At 37.4% G+C, this 16,000-nt stretch overlaps 1 protein-coding gene across 1 annotated transcript; it reads left to right on the top strand.

The window, feature by feature from the left end:
* The first annotated feature begins 40 nt into the window (after positions 1-40).
* Positions 41-15,864, top strand: Ube4B (Ubiquitination factor E4B). The gene is made up of 19 exons (XM_073089003.1): positions 41-259; positions 408-1,028; positions 2,014-2,155; positions 2,227-2,789; positions 3,634-3,882; positions 5,636-5,882; positions 8,311-8,484; positions 8,917-9,037; positions 9,414-9,545; positions 10,130-10,468; positions 10,678-11,020; positions 11,108-11,203; positions 11,669-11,790; positions 12,226-12,364; positions 12,687-12,800; positions 13,400-13,520; positions 13,795-13,901; positions 14,086-14,179; positions 14,517-15,864. The coding sequence occupies exons 1-19, from the start codon at positions 236-238 to the stop codon at positions 14,573-14,575; spliced, it is 3,807 nt and encodes a 1,268-aa protein (XP_072945104.1). The 5' UTR covers positions 41-235; the 3' UTR covers positions 14,576-15,864.
* The last annotated feature ends 136 nt before the right edge of the window (positions 15,865-16,000 follow it).

Here is a 16,000-nt window from a genome sequence, read left to right as displayed (position 1 = left end):
GATATGTAGGGCTGGGACGAGGATGACGCGTTAATTTTCAATACTTTCTCGTCATCTATCCTCCAACAACAAACGTCAAATAACCAATCGTCTCAGCTGAGCCAAAGAGGTGACTGACTGCTTGACGTTGTGTGGCTTGCTCCGTTGTTCTTTCTGGTTTCACATTTAATGAGAAAATTTTGTGATATTGTGCAGTTAATAGTTATTAATCAATAGAAAAGAAGACTCATTCACCATGAGTGAACTAAGCCAAGAGGAGGTGAGTAGTATATTTTGTAAACGGACCTTGACGTAGTGCGTATGGCCAATCTAATTTCGTAACAAAACAAAGCGTTGGTGTGGCGATGTGCAGTCTCGAGGTGCGTGTATTATTTACACGTGCTGCAAAAATCTGTTGTCCTTTGCAGATAAGACGTCGTCGCTTGGCTCGGCTCGCTGCTCTCAGCAGTCCTGCACCAGTGCCTGCCAGCCCTCCCGTCACTCCCGGAGGGTCCGTGCCCTCCGATTTGTCGAATGTGCAACCACCCTCATTTGTCTCGTCGCCGCCAGCACGTGGATCCACAGAAACTAATACAAATTCGGACAACACAAAAGATTCAAATTATTCAGAGGGAGTTAACAAAAGTGATGTAACAGATGAAACAAAAATACCAGCAGATGGGTTGATTGTAACTGAAAAGCCTGAAAACAATTTGTTAGATGAAATGCCGGACACAAAAATGACAGACCTGTCTCAGACTAGACAGTACAATAGTTTTGACTCAATAGGTGATGACACACTACTCAGTTGTGGTTCTGTGAGGGTAGGGAGCCTGCCACAGTCTACTATTGGTGGTTCTGAAGGAGCATCCACTAGGGAAGATAGCACTTCACGGTCCATATCACCACCCCAGTTTGTGGAACCCCCACCAGTGAGGCCTAGGATCAGCAATACCTCTCCCAGTTGTTCCCGACGCTCGCTTTCAATGGAAGTAGATGAAGTATCTGAAAGAAATTCTCAATCTGAGCATCAACAGGAGCCTATGGAGGTATGTCAGTCATACTTATTACATTGTTGCAACTGTAATTCTATACTAACATGCCAATTATTATTAAAGTATTGTTCCTGTTCTTTATGCTTTATGATCATTTGAAGTTTAATAATTTCTTACCTTGACATTTATGCAAAATAATTTATATAAATTATTCCAATCTGCTATTGTTATTTCCTTTGTTTTTCTTTTTACTACTAACACTACAAAAAAATCTCAATCAATTTATTATATATTTTCCTAAGTGTTGTTAACAAAGGCCTTGCTTAATTTAATTGAAACACTTGTTGCAAATAGATAGTGTCATGGCAGTTTTATGGTTGCTCATGGTCACTGAAACCACATACACAATTTATATTGTGTTTTGCAATTACATGGAAGTAATATTTTGTTTGTTTTTAAAATAACTTTATTTAATATAATAAAGGTACACAAATGTTATACAATAACAATAATGTTAAGTAGAACAATCTTACAAATTTCTTTATTTTATACAGAATAAAGATGTCTTTTTAAAATATTTAAAAATAATCAATTGTAGCTTTTTTGACATAACAAAACACAATTACATAATTCAAAAGTTATTGTGGATAGTCAGCATGCTATACACATATTGTTACATATAACAAATAGTAATATTAAATTTGTCTAAAGTTAAGAAAATCAGTAATTTTTCATCTTAATAACATAATTTAGATTCACAATAATGTAAACATAAATATAATATGTATGTACATGTGAAGTATATTATTAGTTTTATTATTGTAATGTGATAAGTGATCAAGAAAGTTTCCAGTTCGATTAATAATGAGTGTTGATGACTTTATAATATATGTATAATTCCATGCCATTCCAAATACCAAAATAAGATTTATCGTTGAAAATTGGATTTAATAAGAGATGAATTTATTTAAGAAAATAACTTCAAAAAGTATTGCTTTGTAATAATACAAATATAATATATATATTTTTATCAAAACAGGTTGAAGACAGTGATCCTACACAGTCACCTGCTCGCAAAATACATCGGTCAAGAACAGTCAGTTGCACAGAATTAACTGAGGATCAGCTTAGACATATTGTTGCAAAAATCCTGCAAGTATCTTGGTCAGAAGACAGTGCAGGTATGTTCTCATACAATTCTTATGTTAAAGGTTACAGGAATGTAATATAATATCTTGCTATCATTTTCTAGGTGGGATTTATGTACCCTCGGTAGCTGAATCTCTTCTAGATAATCCCAAACTTCCTTTAGAGGAGTTAGTATCTGAAGCATTGATAGATGTAATAACTCAAATTGCGGATGGCTTAGATCCATTGAATCAAAAACTCATTGCCATCTCCGAAACTTCAAAAAGACTGAGCGAGGACTGCGGCGACGACACCCTGACGAGCGGGCCGCTCGGCTCCGAATCCGATCCCGACAAGTCAGAATGCCCCGCGCCATCGCTGCCCATACCAAAAACTATTCCCACCCAGGGTTTAGCAGTTAGCTATATTCTGAAGTTTTACAACAACATGAACATTTATGAAAGGGAACACCCAAAGAAAAGTTCGGAACCGCCATTGTACGATCTCTTACAAAGTATGAGGACTATTCTCGTTAATTATCTCGTGCTTGTGCTCCGCGGGAGGTTTGAATTGGAGCATTGTCGTAAATCTCCTCTTCTACGTTATATACTGATCGGGAGCACGCCGATCGGTCTGATGCCAGAAGTATTACTTGCGACTCATGGCGAACAGGAAGCATTTGAAGAGGTAATATTTAAAAACAAATCTTGATACATGTTGTATGGTTCCTGCCATTATTAATTGGTGTTACATTTTATAAATTTCGTATCATAAAAATATATACAATCATAAAAATATATATATACAAGGTGATATTAAGTAATTTTAGAAAATCCTGAACTGATTCCAGTTATTTAAAAGCAGTTTCAGCTATTACGAAGCTACATTACAGACTACGTAAAATCACAAAAAAATAAATGTCTATTTCAATGTGCTTCTACCCGGAATTCTACAGAAATATTATTTAATTTAAATACATACTTGTCACGGTAACAATTGATATAAATAAGCATAACAAAGGTAATAGCTATAAATATTAATAATGAATTTTTATTATGAAAAGTTTCTCATAAGTACTACATATGTACCTAAATTAAAATTGAAAATTGTCTATTATCCTTCTACGCCGTGTAAGTTCAATCAAATCAAATATTTTTTTTTTTACTCAAAATAGGTTCTTTACAGTATACTTTTTGAATGTCAATACAACTACCACCACTTCACAAGTTTTATCAGTCAAATAATCACTCAGCCTATAGTACGCTTTTTTACATAGCGTTTGTTTAATGACAAGTTTAAACTTTTTTCTGTGACATTCAAGATGTGGTCAGGTCTTATTGTAGTACGATACAGTTACTCATGAAAGATCTAGCCACCTTACACAATCTACATGTAGGTATTGATAATTTACTTCCATTTCTAGTATTAAAGTTATGGTGGCTACTATTTTTAAACATATCAGTGTGTTTTCTTACAGTGTGTTTACTTCTTCTGTATATTAACTGTTGTGTTGCGTGTCGCGGCACGTCAGGTGTTCGTGCCGCTGCTGATGGGCATCCGCGAGGAGATGCGGCGGTGCGTGTCGCCGCTGGCGGGGCGCGGGCACGGCGCGGCGCTGCGCGCGCTGCGGTCGCTGTGCGAGCTGCGCGCCGGCCCGCGCCACGCCGAGCGCCCCGTGTGCGCGCTGCTCGCCCGCCTGCCCTCGCTCTGCCCCGCGCCCGTCACTACTGCACCCGGTCGGGAGATAGCTCGCGTCAGCTTCCTGGGACCATTTTTCGCGGTTAGTTCCATTTTCTTACTTCCCATAGACCCCTTATTTCAGTTTCCTTGGTTATATTAGCGCCAGACTGCGATATTACTCGCGTAAACGTCCCAGAATTATTGTCGCGCCCCGTATGCGCGCTGCTCGCCCGCCTGCCCTCGCTCTGCCCCTCACTCGTTACGACCACGCCCGGTCGGGAGATAACTGCGTCAGATACCTGGGACCGTTTTTCGCGGTTAGTTCCATTTTCTTACTTCCCATAGTCCCCTTATTTCAGTTTCCTTGGTTATATTAGCGCCAGACGGCGGTATTACTCGCGTAAACGTCTCAGCATTATTGTCGTGGCACGCCGAGCGCCCCGTGTGCGCGCTGCTCGCCCGCTTGCTCTCGCTCTGCCCCGCGCCCGTTACCACTGCACCCGATCGGGAAATCGCCCGCGTCAGCTTCCTAAAACCGTTCTTTGCGGTAAGTTCCCCTTCATCCCATCCTACCCTTATTTCAATTTCTTCGGTAATATTAGCACCAGACTGCGATATTACTCGCGTGAACTTTCTGGGATCGTTGTCATGGCACACTGTGTAGGCCATGTACGCTCTGCTGGCAGCGCCTACGCTGCGCCCGTTATCACTGCGCCCGCGTCACCTCCTTGGGACCGTCCTTTGCGGTTAGTTCCCTTTTCTTACTTTCCACAGCCCCTGTATTTCAGTTTCTTCGTTTATATTGGCATCGCCGAGATTATTCGCGTGAACTTCGTTCTTAGTTTCTTTATCTCTGTGCCCTTATTTACTAGAGTGTGAGGAATACGATACTATTAGCCTCAGTTTACTGAACCCGTTCTTTGTGGATATCTGACGGCAGTTTTTCTCGATTACTGTACGTATCTGAACGTCAAATTGCAATATTGCTTACGTCAGTTTCCTGGTATAATATTTTACAGTGGATTTCTGATTCGATAGCTATATTACTAAAGTCATCTTGGAATCCTTTCTTTGCGGCGAGTTTCTTTATCTTCCTTTCCTCAGTTCCTTTATATTTATTTTTAAACGCAACAATGACGGCTTATATATTGCAAACGTCAGCTTTCCAAGTAACTCGTTGCTCTTGCATTATTGTTTATTTTTATTTCTTCTTCTTTCAGCGTTTGAATTTTACGTTACTGTAAATAATAGGTTTTGTAGATCGTCGGAGAGCAAAATCGAAAAATCGGTTGCGTCAGTTACTTGTCTAAACTCGTCGCTCCGTCACCATTCTATATGGCACAATAGTCACAATATTGATTTGGGCTGCGCCTTTGTGTGCTTGTTTTGGTATGTATTAATAACAAATACCTACTACATGGGTAATCCCAGTTCCTGTGAGTATGAGGCGACCCTTTTATATCACTCACTAGAGCATTCCAGTATTTCTTCAGTCAGGTAAAGGAAAACACTGGAGACTAGTAAGGTTCGCTTTTTGCTGATTCTCGATTGTTAACACTGCGATGGATAATAGGATTTATTTTAACGCGCACTTAATCTCAGTGACCACAGCACCTGATGGAAATACGCACCCCATAAATAAAATACAGCGTCTCTTTGATTAGAGACAAGCACCTCATAAAAATTTTTTTATAGTTTTCCTTACTTTGTTCCATTAAACCGTAAAATTTAATTGGTTCATCAAGATTTAGGTCATTCTTTATTTTTGCACCTGTTCCGTTTCTCGGTTAACACACTGTTTTTTTTTGTTGTATTTGCTTTTGTATAAAGATGTACAATTTTACCTTTCGCAGATATCATTATTCGCTGAGGAGAACCCTCGGTTAGCGGAGCGCATGTTCGCGTCGGGCAGTGTAGACCGGAGCCTTGCGTTCGCGTTGCAACGGGAAGTGGAGGCGAGCCGGAGTTCCCTGCACAGCATCTGTCACAACATCCTGCTGAGTCCCGACGCTCGGGAACCCTTCCTTAACTACTTCGCTGCGTTACTGCAGAGGAATGAGCGCAGAGCACAAATGCAAACCGATGAAAGATCACTTGCGGGTAAGTGTGTTAACTTACCCGCTTAAGGTGGATTAAAAACCTATATATTTGTTTGTGCGCAGTAATATTAGAAACTGGTGTATTGTCCAATTAGAATTTCGTATGAAAGTTTTAATTTTTTATTCCGGAATAGATTTAGTAAAAGTTCTGTGTTGAAATCGATATGAGTATAAGCCGTGATAAAGATTAGTTCGTTGTCACCTATGAGGTTGCTGTCAGTCAGAGTTCAGAAGTTCAGATATCTCTGAACAGAGGTTATGAGTCCAGACATTGTAAGGTATGTTTGTATTGATAATTGAGAAAATTATGGCGTTCGCCCTTCGCCTTTTTGGTCAGCATATGTCTATTGGTGATAACTTGATAGCTTCGAATCTGTCTGTAATCTTGATAGATCAATGGTCATCTGTATAATTCGTAACTGACACAGGGTCAACCATATACTCAATTATTAATTGTAATTAGTACAGATTTGTGTTTTTTCATATAGGTGTTTTCCTCAATGCCTTATCGCAATTATTTACTTCCTCTGACGTTTAACTTATGAAGTCAGAACACATATGTTGTTGACATACAGAAAGCATGTATTGTAGTGATTCACCTTCTCGGTAAATTCTTTGTCTTATGACTCGTAACTCGCTTTATGTTGCCATTTAAGTGAAATTCTAACAAGTATGAGTATGCTCAATATAAAGCTTATGAATTAGTTTAAGAAGGATAATAAAGATCAATACCGATTTTTCACTTATTTCAGAGAACTGCATACTTGTATATTTTTTCATAGAATGATGGTATGTTGTTGCGTACATTTATAATACGTTATATTACAAAAGCTATGTGTTACTTTACTATTGTTATACAAAGTTTTGATTAATACGTGATTGGTTTGATTAATACGTTGCTATTAATTTGTAAGGACGTCTAACATCAATTAAAGGAACATACCAGTGTAATCATGTTCCTGATATTCAGGTTGTTATCTGGACTTAACAGCAATGTTTTAATAAGTAGGACCTTATTATTGCCACTTGAATATCAATATATTTAAATGATAGCAGTAGGTACCAATTTAAATATGTATGTACACAAGTACCAACAAATAATTAAGTTGTTTACAAAACAATGTAATGGAAATGGGGCCGATATCATTTGTAATCAAGCGACATTACGTGAAACGTGCATAAGGTCGTTATCAGAGAGATTGCCAAGCTATTTTCGCATTGTTATTATCTGAGAGCAGATGATAAAAGACGTTCACATTGACTGCGCAGTCCTTACGTGCGCGTGTTTAATGGTCAGCGAAAATAGATCGTATATTACGCTACATGTCGCTCACCTCGTCTGACTTAAACGATTCTCTATTGGCATCTGTCCAATTTATTTACTTTCCAACATCCAGATATAATCACCGCCTCTTAGTGAATTTGAGGAAATGCTTACATTAGCTACACGTTATTTTGTTTGTCGCTACGAAAATATTCGCGATGAGCTGTGTTTACAACATAGATATACGATTTGTCTAGAAACATGAGTCGGTATTTTTACTTTTACTTCGCGTGCGTTTTGTTTATTTCGCGAAAGAAACTAACTCTTGTAACAAAAATTTATTAGTTTTCAACTTTATGTTTATAAACAGCTGCCGCAATGTTTGTTTACTTCAGTATTTTATGCGCAGTTGTTGTTCCTATTACTCTACCTTACGTAAAAACAACATTTGAATATAAAAGATAGCATATACGCACGTTTATTAAAATTAATTTAATGTTCTGTATTTTATTTTATATTAATGGCGTAGGCAAAATTTATTTGCCCAAAAACTAGGCAATACGTAGTTCTTGGCCTAAATGAGCCTATTGAATGATATAAGGATATAACATTGAATGGTGCACTGGTCCCTCCACTCGTATGCATTAATCAGGATATAACGCGCGACTCACATGTCTTTCTTAATAATATGTTCTATTTTAGGTAAGTACCAATCTAGTAATATTTTTAACAAATTAAAATAAGTAGGTATTTTACATTTATATTGACGTTTAATTTTTTTTAACTAAAATCACGACCAATAATCGAAATGTAATAAAGAGTATTGAAGAAACAAATATATATTGCAATAATCAAAATTTGTTGTCCCTTTGTTGTTTGATTCCGGCGGCACCACCGGCACACCTATTTCTGCCTCATAACAGCAGCGCTTAACGCTGCTGTGTTCTGGTTTGAAGGGTGTGGTAAGGGAGACTCAGAGGCGTTCCAGCTTAGTCTTCAGGGGCATGCGCGCGTCTGTGACCGACCTCAGGTATAATCAGTAATCTGAGGTTGATTACTGATGTCCATGGGTGATAGTAGCCACTTACCATAAGGTGGACTGCATGCTCGCCTGCTACTCCTATATTATAAAAAACTTAAACTATTTACTTAATTTGACTTCCAGGTGACGGTTTCATGTTGAACGTGTGCTCGGTGCTGCAACTGCTGTCGGTGCGCATCAAGCTGGACCGCGTGTACCCGCTGTACACGTTCCAGCCGGGCACCTGGATGAACGTGCGCGACGAGACTCGCCTGTTCTTCACCACGCAGGAGGCTCAGGACTGGCTCGAGGAACTCAGTAAGTTACTTGTGTGGTTTTGTTATCTTCATGATTATGTTATGAGAAGGGTCAATTGTCAAGGGTGGGTTGGTTTTAACCTAAATTTTGAGAAAATTACGAAGAACCCGTACAGTTCCACATTTTCCATCACAGTAACATGAAATAATAATTTTGTTCTAATATGCACTTAATTTGAAATGTTATAAACTTAGCATCATTCTTTAGAGAGTGTGGAACTTGAAATTGTATAGATGGCAGAACTTCTTGTAATTTGACTATGGTAGAACCATCACTACACAGGTATTTCTCCAGTATCATTTAAAGAATTTGATAAGGCATTGAAATTTAATGTTAAGGGACAGCATCACCTCTGCCATTAACATAAAATAAGAATATGTGTATTTAGAATGATTTCCTTTTTTGTAAAGCAAGAAATATAAATGTTTACAGCCAAGGACCCAGAGCACAAGTGGCCGGAGGCGAAGTTCCAGACGGTGTGCTGGTTCCTCACGCTGCACATGCACCACGTGGCGCTCATCCCCGCGCTGCACACGCACCAACGACGGATCCGGTCATTATTATACTTATTTATTTATCCTACCTTATATTATAACTGCGAAAGTGAGTCCACTCGTACTTGGCGAATTATTATCGATTTGTGACGGCGTGGGAACCAACAAGTAAAAGCTAGTTTGTTATATAGGAAAATTGGTTTTAATAGTATTGATATACTTGCAAATTAAGATGAAAAAATACTTTTAGCATGTACTCAATGTCTATGGTTGCCTAATATATGTATATGGCTTGAGTGACGTATAATTTATTTGACCTATTAGCAGAAAAGCATAATTAAACTTAAATCTATGTATAGTAAACCTTCCCAAAAAAAAAACCTATTCAGCATAATAATATTGTTTTGTTCTAATTCGTCTTATTACTATTTACAGGGCGTTCCGAGATCTCCAGAAGGTGATCGAGGAGCTGATGGCGATCGAGCCGCAGTGGCGCAACAGCCTGTCGGCCGGCCGCAACCGCGAGCTGCTGCGACGCTGGCGCCGCCAGATGAAGCGGATACATCGGTAAGGAACATAATAACGACGGGTTTTAAAAGGGCATAATACGTTATAGTCGTAGAACAAAGACGGATTTGACAAAAATGCGAAATTCTCTTTTTATCATATTTAGATAACATATTGTGTAAATATTATTACTGTATTACAGAAAAAAAATCTATGTCTCTTAGTTTTCAAAATAATCAGTGGGTATAACGACGGATCTGAAATGCGCTCACAGTAAAATGACGTTTGTGAATAACTTGAAATGGCTGCCCTGGCTGTAAAGTTTAGTATTTGTTATCCGACTTTGTTCTTCGACTATGACAATAAATGCGTGGAGGGGTAACGACAATATTAATAAAATTGGATACGATTTGTTAAAGTAAGGAAAGAGTAGGTTTATTCTATTTAATATCCGAACATAAAGAGAATACGCATGCACTACGATCACTTTTATAAATGAGCAATAAAAAAGGGCTTTTAAAAATTTAACCGTTTAGGGGATTGAATAGAGATGAAAGCTTTTACATAATAAATATTTTCAATATTACAATTTTTGTATATTTAACCCATTAAGTCACTAATATGCCTCATACTGTATTATGCAGGTCGAAGCAGTGCGCGGAGACAGCGCTCTTAGACGGCGAATTGATGCGACGCAGCGTGCAGTTCTACGCATCCGTGTGCGCGTTGCTCGTGCGCCAGCTGGAGGCCGCCCGCCGCGCCCCTCTGCCGCCCCCAACCCCCGAAACCTCATCTACTTCCTCAGGGCCCTCGTCGTCTCCGGCCACGCCCTCTGCGCCGTTGGCCACGCCCTCCGCGTCCCCGGCCACGCCTTCCGCGTCCCCGGCCACGCCCACCGCGGCGTCCACAGCAGCGCACGCTTTCCTAGCCACGCCGGAGTGGTACGTCGAGGATATCGCCGAGTTCATGCTGTTCGCTGTGCAGTGAGTGTCCCGAACATTTATATTATTCCTAAAATCCACAACGACGGCATTCATATACATCTCAATAATTAAAATTTATATTAGACAGAATCGTGAAATGATAATTTTAAACTTTGTGTTTGTAATGCAGTACCTCTTTTAAAAGCACTGCATGAAATAAAGTTATTAGAGTTATAATAGACTATATCTAAATTTGTTAATTATTTCAGATATGTGCCACAAATAGTAGCAGACTACATCGAGGACCCGATCATTACGTGGCTCCTGAACGCCATCTGCTATGCGCACTACATTAAGAATCCTTACCTTGTGGCCAAAATAGTGGAAGTGTTGTTCGTCATTAACGTTTCTGTGCCCCTGAAGCTAAAGAATGTTTATGAGAAGTTCATGGATCACCCAATGTCCCAGAACCAACTGCCAAGTGCCTTGATGAAGTTTTACACGGATATAGAGACGACTGGTCAGAGCACAGAGTTCTATGACAAGTTCACGATACGATTCCATATCAGCATTATATTGAAAGGCATGTGGGAACGACCGATTCATAAGCAAGTGAGTGAATGATTTCGATTTTACGATATAATGAAACTTTCGTATTAATTGGGAGGATTTTTATTTACATATTACATTTTATTTCAGGCCATCGTGAAAGAGTCTCGGTCGGGACGGCAATTCGTCAAATTCATCAATATGCTCATGAATGATACTACATTCCTTTTAGATGAATGTCTTACGGTGTGTATTTATTATTTAATTGCTTTAAGCCTAAATTAGCATCTGTTATTCTGGTTTATAAACTTAGAGGTTTAATAGTCAGTTTAATGCATACTTGAAAGACGCAAATTTATTTGTTAGTTTGCAACAAACATTATAAAAATTCTTGAAAAACAAGACAATTGAAGTTAGAAGTTAGTTAGATTATTATCTCCAAGTTTTACATGATTATTAACACCAATACCCGTCTTTATCATATTTATAATGTATCTCCTCGCCCACTATGCATATATTTCAGTACTAGCAATAAAAAAAAAGTAGATTTCCACTGACCAGTGATCATTCGCGTCTAAAGCCCGCTCCACATTCTCGCGAGAACGCGAGAAAAGCACGAGAAACGAGAATGTGGAGCTAATACGAATCGGGTTTTTGTCGCGTTCTCGCGAGAATGTGTAGCGGGCTTAACAAAGTTGTACGCTTGTACAGTACCTGAAGCGCATCCACGAGGCGCAGGAGAGCGCGGCGAGCGGCTCGGCGGCGGGCGAGGGCCGCGCGCGCGCGCTGGCGCAGGACGAGCGCCAGTGCCGCTCCTACCTCACGCTCGCTAGGTGCGATATTATCATGCTTTTCTCTACTAATTTGGAGACAAACATATTTGTATTCAACTTTTATCTCTAGAGTTCGTTGCTTTAGCGAAAGACTTTTTTTTGTTATTTACTTGTTGTTGTTTACTTGTTTGACTTTCATCTTGTTAGTTATCTTTTTGAGTATTCAGAATAGATTTACGCCCGTTACTCAGTATATGCAATTTCTGCCTATTAGTCATTTAACAAATGCCAAATTTTGATCTTTGTCGAAAAAAGATTTGATTATTTAATTATTATTATTTATAACGGGCATTGATTGATTTATTCCACTAGTTTAAGTATCTATCCTACAAGTCGCAATCAGAATTATAGATTTATGTTTTGCTAAACATCTCAAATGTTGAGTAAACTAACCAAAACCATTTAAAAAGAGAGCTTTAATTTTGCATATGCTAGGGAGACTGTGGACATGCTGGAATACTTGACGGTGGAGATCAAGGAGCCGTTCTTGCGCGCCGAGCTAGTGGACCGCCTTGCCTCCATGCTCAACTTCAACCTGCAGCAGCTATGTGGGCCTAAGTGCAAGAACCTTAAGGTAATGTTGTTTTAGATAAATCATTACACAAATTTTAATATGAAAGAATTTGTGCTGGTACATATGAAAAGTATTCATGTGCTTAAAAATCGCATTTATGTAATCGAAAATCTGAATTGGTTGGTGGAAAATAATGTTAATTATTTTTAATATATAAAAACTCTTATAAACTGAAAAAATGTGAACAACTGTCGAGGTATAAGATACAAGGCTCCGCGTCCTAGCCTTTTAGGCTACAGGCACTCATAAACAGTTCACTCACATACATGCTTCTGATAAATATTATTTTAGTGGCATTGTAATAATGTTTTGTTGCTAACAGGTGAGGCGGCCCGAGAAGTACGGTTGGGAGCCGCGGCGGCTGCTGAGCCAGCTCGTGGACATCTACCTGCACCTGGACTCGCCGCGCTTCCACGCCGCGCTCGCCGCTGACGAGGTACGTACACATATACATTCATAGGTGACGCTAAGCATTATAATCATCAACAACCCATTACTGTCCCACTGCTCGGCACGGGTCCTCTCATAATGAGAAGGATTAGGTAGGCTTCACATACCTTTGAGATTTTTTTTATAAATCTCTCAGGTATACAGGTTTCCTCACGATGTTTTCCATCTCCGTTTAGCAAGTGATAATTAATTTTTAATACGCACATAACTGAAAAATCAGAGATTTGTCCGAGGTTCAAATCGATCGAGATGCCGAGTTTCTTAACCACTAGGCTGTTACTGCCTTAATAAGCATTATAATTTATCCAAACAATGGGTATGGGTAAAATCGCGGTCATAGGACTTTGTATTCAAACTCAATTACTGTAGTAATTTAATGAAAAAAATATCAAATGAATTGCATAGTATTAAAACTCTATAGTATTCGAGAATTTTGCAACAGCACAATAAATGTTCACAAATATGTACTAAGTAGGCTGAGTCCAATCTTTTCAAAAAATAATAAAATTTGTCATTAAAATAATAATTTGGTAACATACATACATATTCCCGTTTAATAAATTGTTTATTATTGGTTTTTTTCAGAGGTCATTCTGCAAGGAATTGTTTGAAGAGGCAGCTGTGAGATTAGCAAAGTCGTGCATCAAGACGACCACCGAGATCGAACGTTTTAAGGCACTTGCTGATAACGCATATGAAATCATGGGTAATTTTTTATGGGAAATCTTTATTTTTGGGAATCATTTATTTCCGCATTTTACTAATTGGAAGTAGACAAAGTCTCGCGTATCATTAGAATATAACTTTAACTTGTGTGAGTTTATTTGAACAGCATGGCATGGGAGATATTTTTATCTTGGAAAATATTTTGGATTATTATGTGATGTCGAATTTCCATCACTTGATAGAAGATGAATAATTTCATCTTGATCAAGTGTAATAGCTTGTCAAATTTTAATACAACTTTATTTTCTTTACAGTTAATAACCGGGAACATTGCGACGAATTCGGAGACGCGCCCGAAGAGTTCAGAGATCCTCTTATGGACACCCTCATGACCGACCCAGTGTTATTACCATCTGGAAAGGTATGACATTTTGAAAATACCCTCAGTTGGATAGCTACTTATATAAATACATACTAAATTGTTTTAAATAACTAATTTCCTTGTTTTGTAATGCGTTTCAAAATTGTCAGCAAAAAATATAAATATTTTTTTATCTACTAACAGATTAGATCACGTTAATTACATGTAATATTTAATTTGGTAGATTATGGACCGCTCGGTGATTTTGCGGCACTTGCTGAACAGCTCTACAGATCCCTTCAATCGACAGCCGCTTAATGAAGACGAATTGCGTCCAGGTAAGCATAAGAATACTTACATATCAGTAAAACAACAATAAATGCAGTGACCACAAAGACTACATGTGGCGTTTGTTTCTCATGTTTAATTAAATCTGGAAAATATAAAAACCTGACGAATTTAAGGACTCATTACACCATAATATTCTCCGCCAGTAAATATTAAAGCGTGCTCCAAAGTAGTAGGCGTGTTTGTGCCTGGTCGAGTTCCTAGAGCAGTATAAAAAAACGGATGAGCAAATTTATTATAAAAATAAGTGGTATTTTGTTTTTACTTTGCCTATAAATATATTTTTTTATATTCTGTTATACAAATATTTGACATTTTTGTTTATAGCGTCAGAACTTAAAGAGAAAATACTCCGATGGCAGCGCGAACAGAAACGGTCGTCATAAGAGAAGGCCAACCACTAAAGTCTGATGTATACAATGTAATACATATATAAAGACTTGACTGTGACAACGGACTATTGTCCATACGCGAGCATGAATGTGAGATTACTCTAAGTATGTTGTCCTAGTGCGATTGTATCCTTACGAAAAGAGGCGATTAGAACAATTAAATACATTTCAAAACAAAAGGCTATTATGTTAACTGCAATAAACATGTGCAGATATTTATTTAATCTGAGAGTCAAAATGACAATGTAACCATTATTTTTGTGCAAAATTTCTCATTTGCGTAAATTACACAAAACAGGGCGATATGCCTTGAAATTTAAAGATTTGCCTTATTTTGAAAATATGTATCATGTTAAGTAACAAAATTGTTTCTTGTTAATTGCATGGATATAAGTTGTTATAGGCTCTTTTAATCACTACATTTTGTTATTTATATTTACATGTAAATTTTAATTGCATAATATAGAAAATGTCACCCATTGAAATTTGGTAACTTTACATCACAAATGAAAGCAATACATGAGCAAAAGGCCTAAGTATAACATGAAATGGTATTTTTATATTAAAATATGAATCATTATCAATTGATCAAGTCCATCACGGAGGTGCTTGATTGACATTCACCCAAAAATGTTAACACTTACATATGCATTATGTCTGTGTGTGAAACGATATATGCGATTTATATGTGCATTTCATAGAATAGAAACTATGTAACAAAATGTCACACGATGAATATACTTTTGGAGAATTAGCCTTTCATTAGTTAGTCGAACCAATAGTCTATATTTAATATAACAAATGTTTAGGTATTGTATGGGTTGTTAAAGAATATGATGCAGTTTAATGTTAATGCAATTATTCAGCGAATTTAACTACGTACATACTATTTGCACATAGTGATATTATTTAATAGTTTATGTTAGCTGAAATATTTTTTCGTATTATATTGTATTTCAATTAATGTGTTAATTTGTTCCTTTATTTTAGTTATTTTACAAAGTGGAATTTCTTTTTAAGTACTTTAAAAACTAGTAATTGCATATTACTGTATGTTATAAAAATATGTTTTATTTCAAAATAAATTATCACCAGTCACTGCCAATTTTGTCAACATAGGATATAGATCAGGCATTCCTAAAAATGAAATCCATTTGTCTAAAATTATGTGGTCTCAACTGTATTATAATTTGACTTATTATATTTATCTTTACTTATATTATAAATATTCTATGATAAAGGTCTCTTATGTTGATATATCAGTAAAATATTATAAACAATTATCAGTGTTTTAATTAAACAACAAGTAATTTCTTATTTGCAGGATAGCCACATACTACAACTTAAATAAATATGTATTAATGTTTTTGCACTCCACTTAACACATAGGTTTTTGTAGATATATGTATTACAAAAAAT

Source organism: Epargyreus clarus, unplaced genomic scaffold, assembly GCF_041222505.1.
Source record: "Epargyreus clarus isolate Ecla_fem2 unplaced genomic scaffold, WU_Ecla_fem_2.2 ptg000027l, whole genome shotgun sequence".
NCBI classification, from domain to species: domain Eukaryota; kingdom Metazoa; phylum Arthropoda; class Insecta; order Lepidoptera; family Hesperiidae; genus Epargyreus; species Epargyreus clarus.
Note: the sequence above shows the minus strand (reverse complement) of the source record. Positions and strands in the feature narration are given on the sequence as shown.

What these genes read in the sequence shown, in the direction of transcription:
- Ube4B (XM_073089003.1), top strand. Translation starts at nt 236, where the DNA reads ATGAGTGAACTAAGCCAAGAGGAG. An exon ending in TTTTAGATGAATGTCTTACG is followed by an intron (nt 11,204 to 11,668) that starts GTGTGTATTTAT and finishes ACGCTTGTACAG; the next exon opens with TACCTGAAGCGCATCCACGA. An exon ending in TAACGCATATGAAATCATGG is followed by an intron (nt 13,521 to 13,794) that starts GTAATTTTTTAT and finishes TTTTCTTTACAG; the next exon opens with TTAATAACCGGGAACATTGC.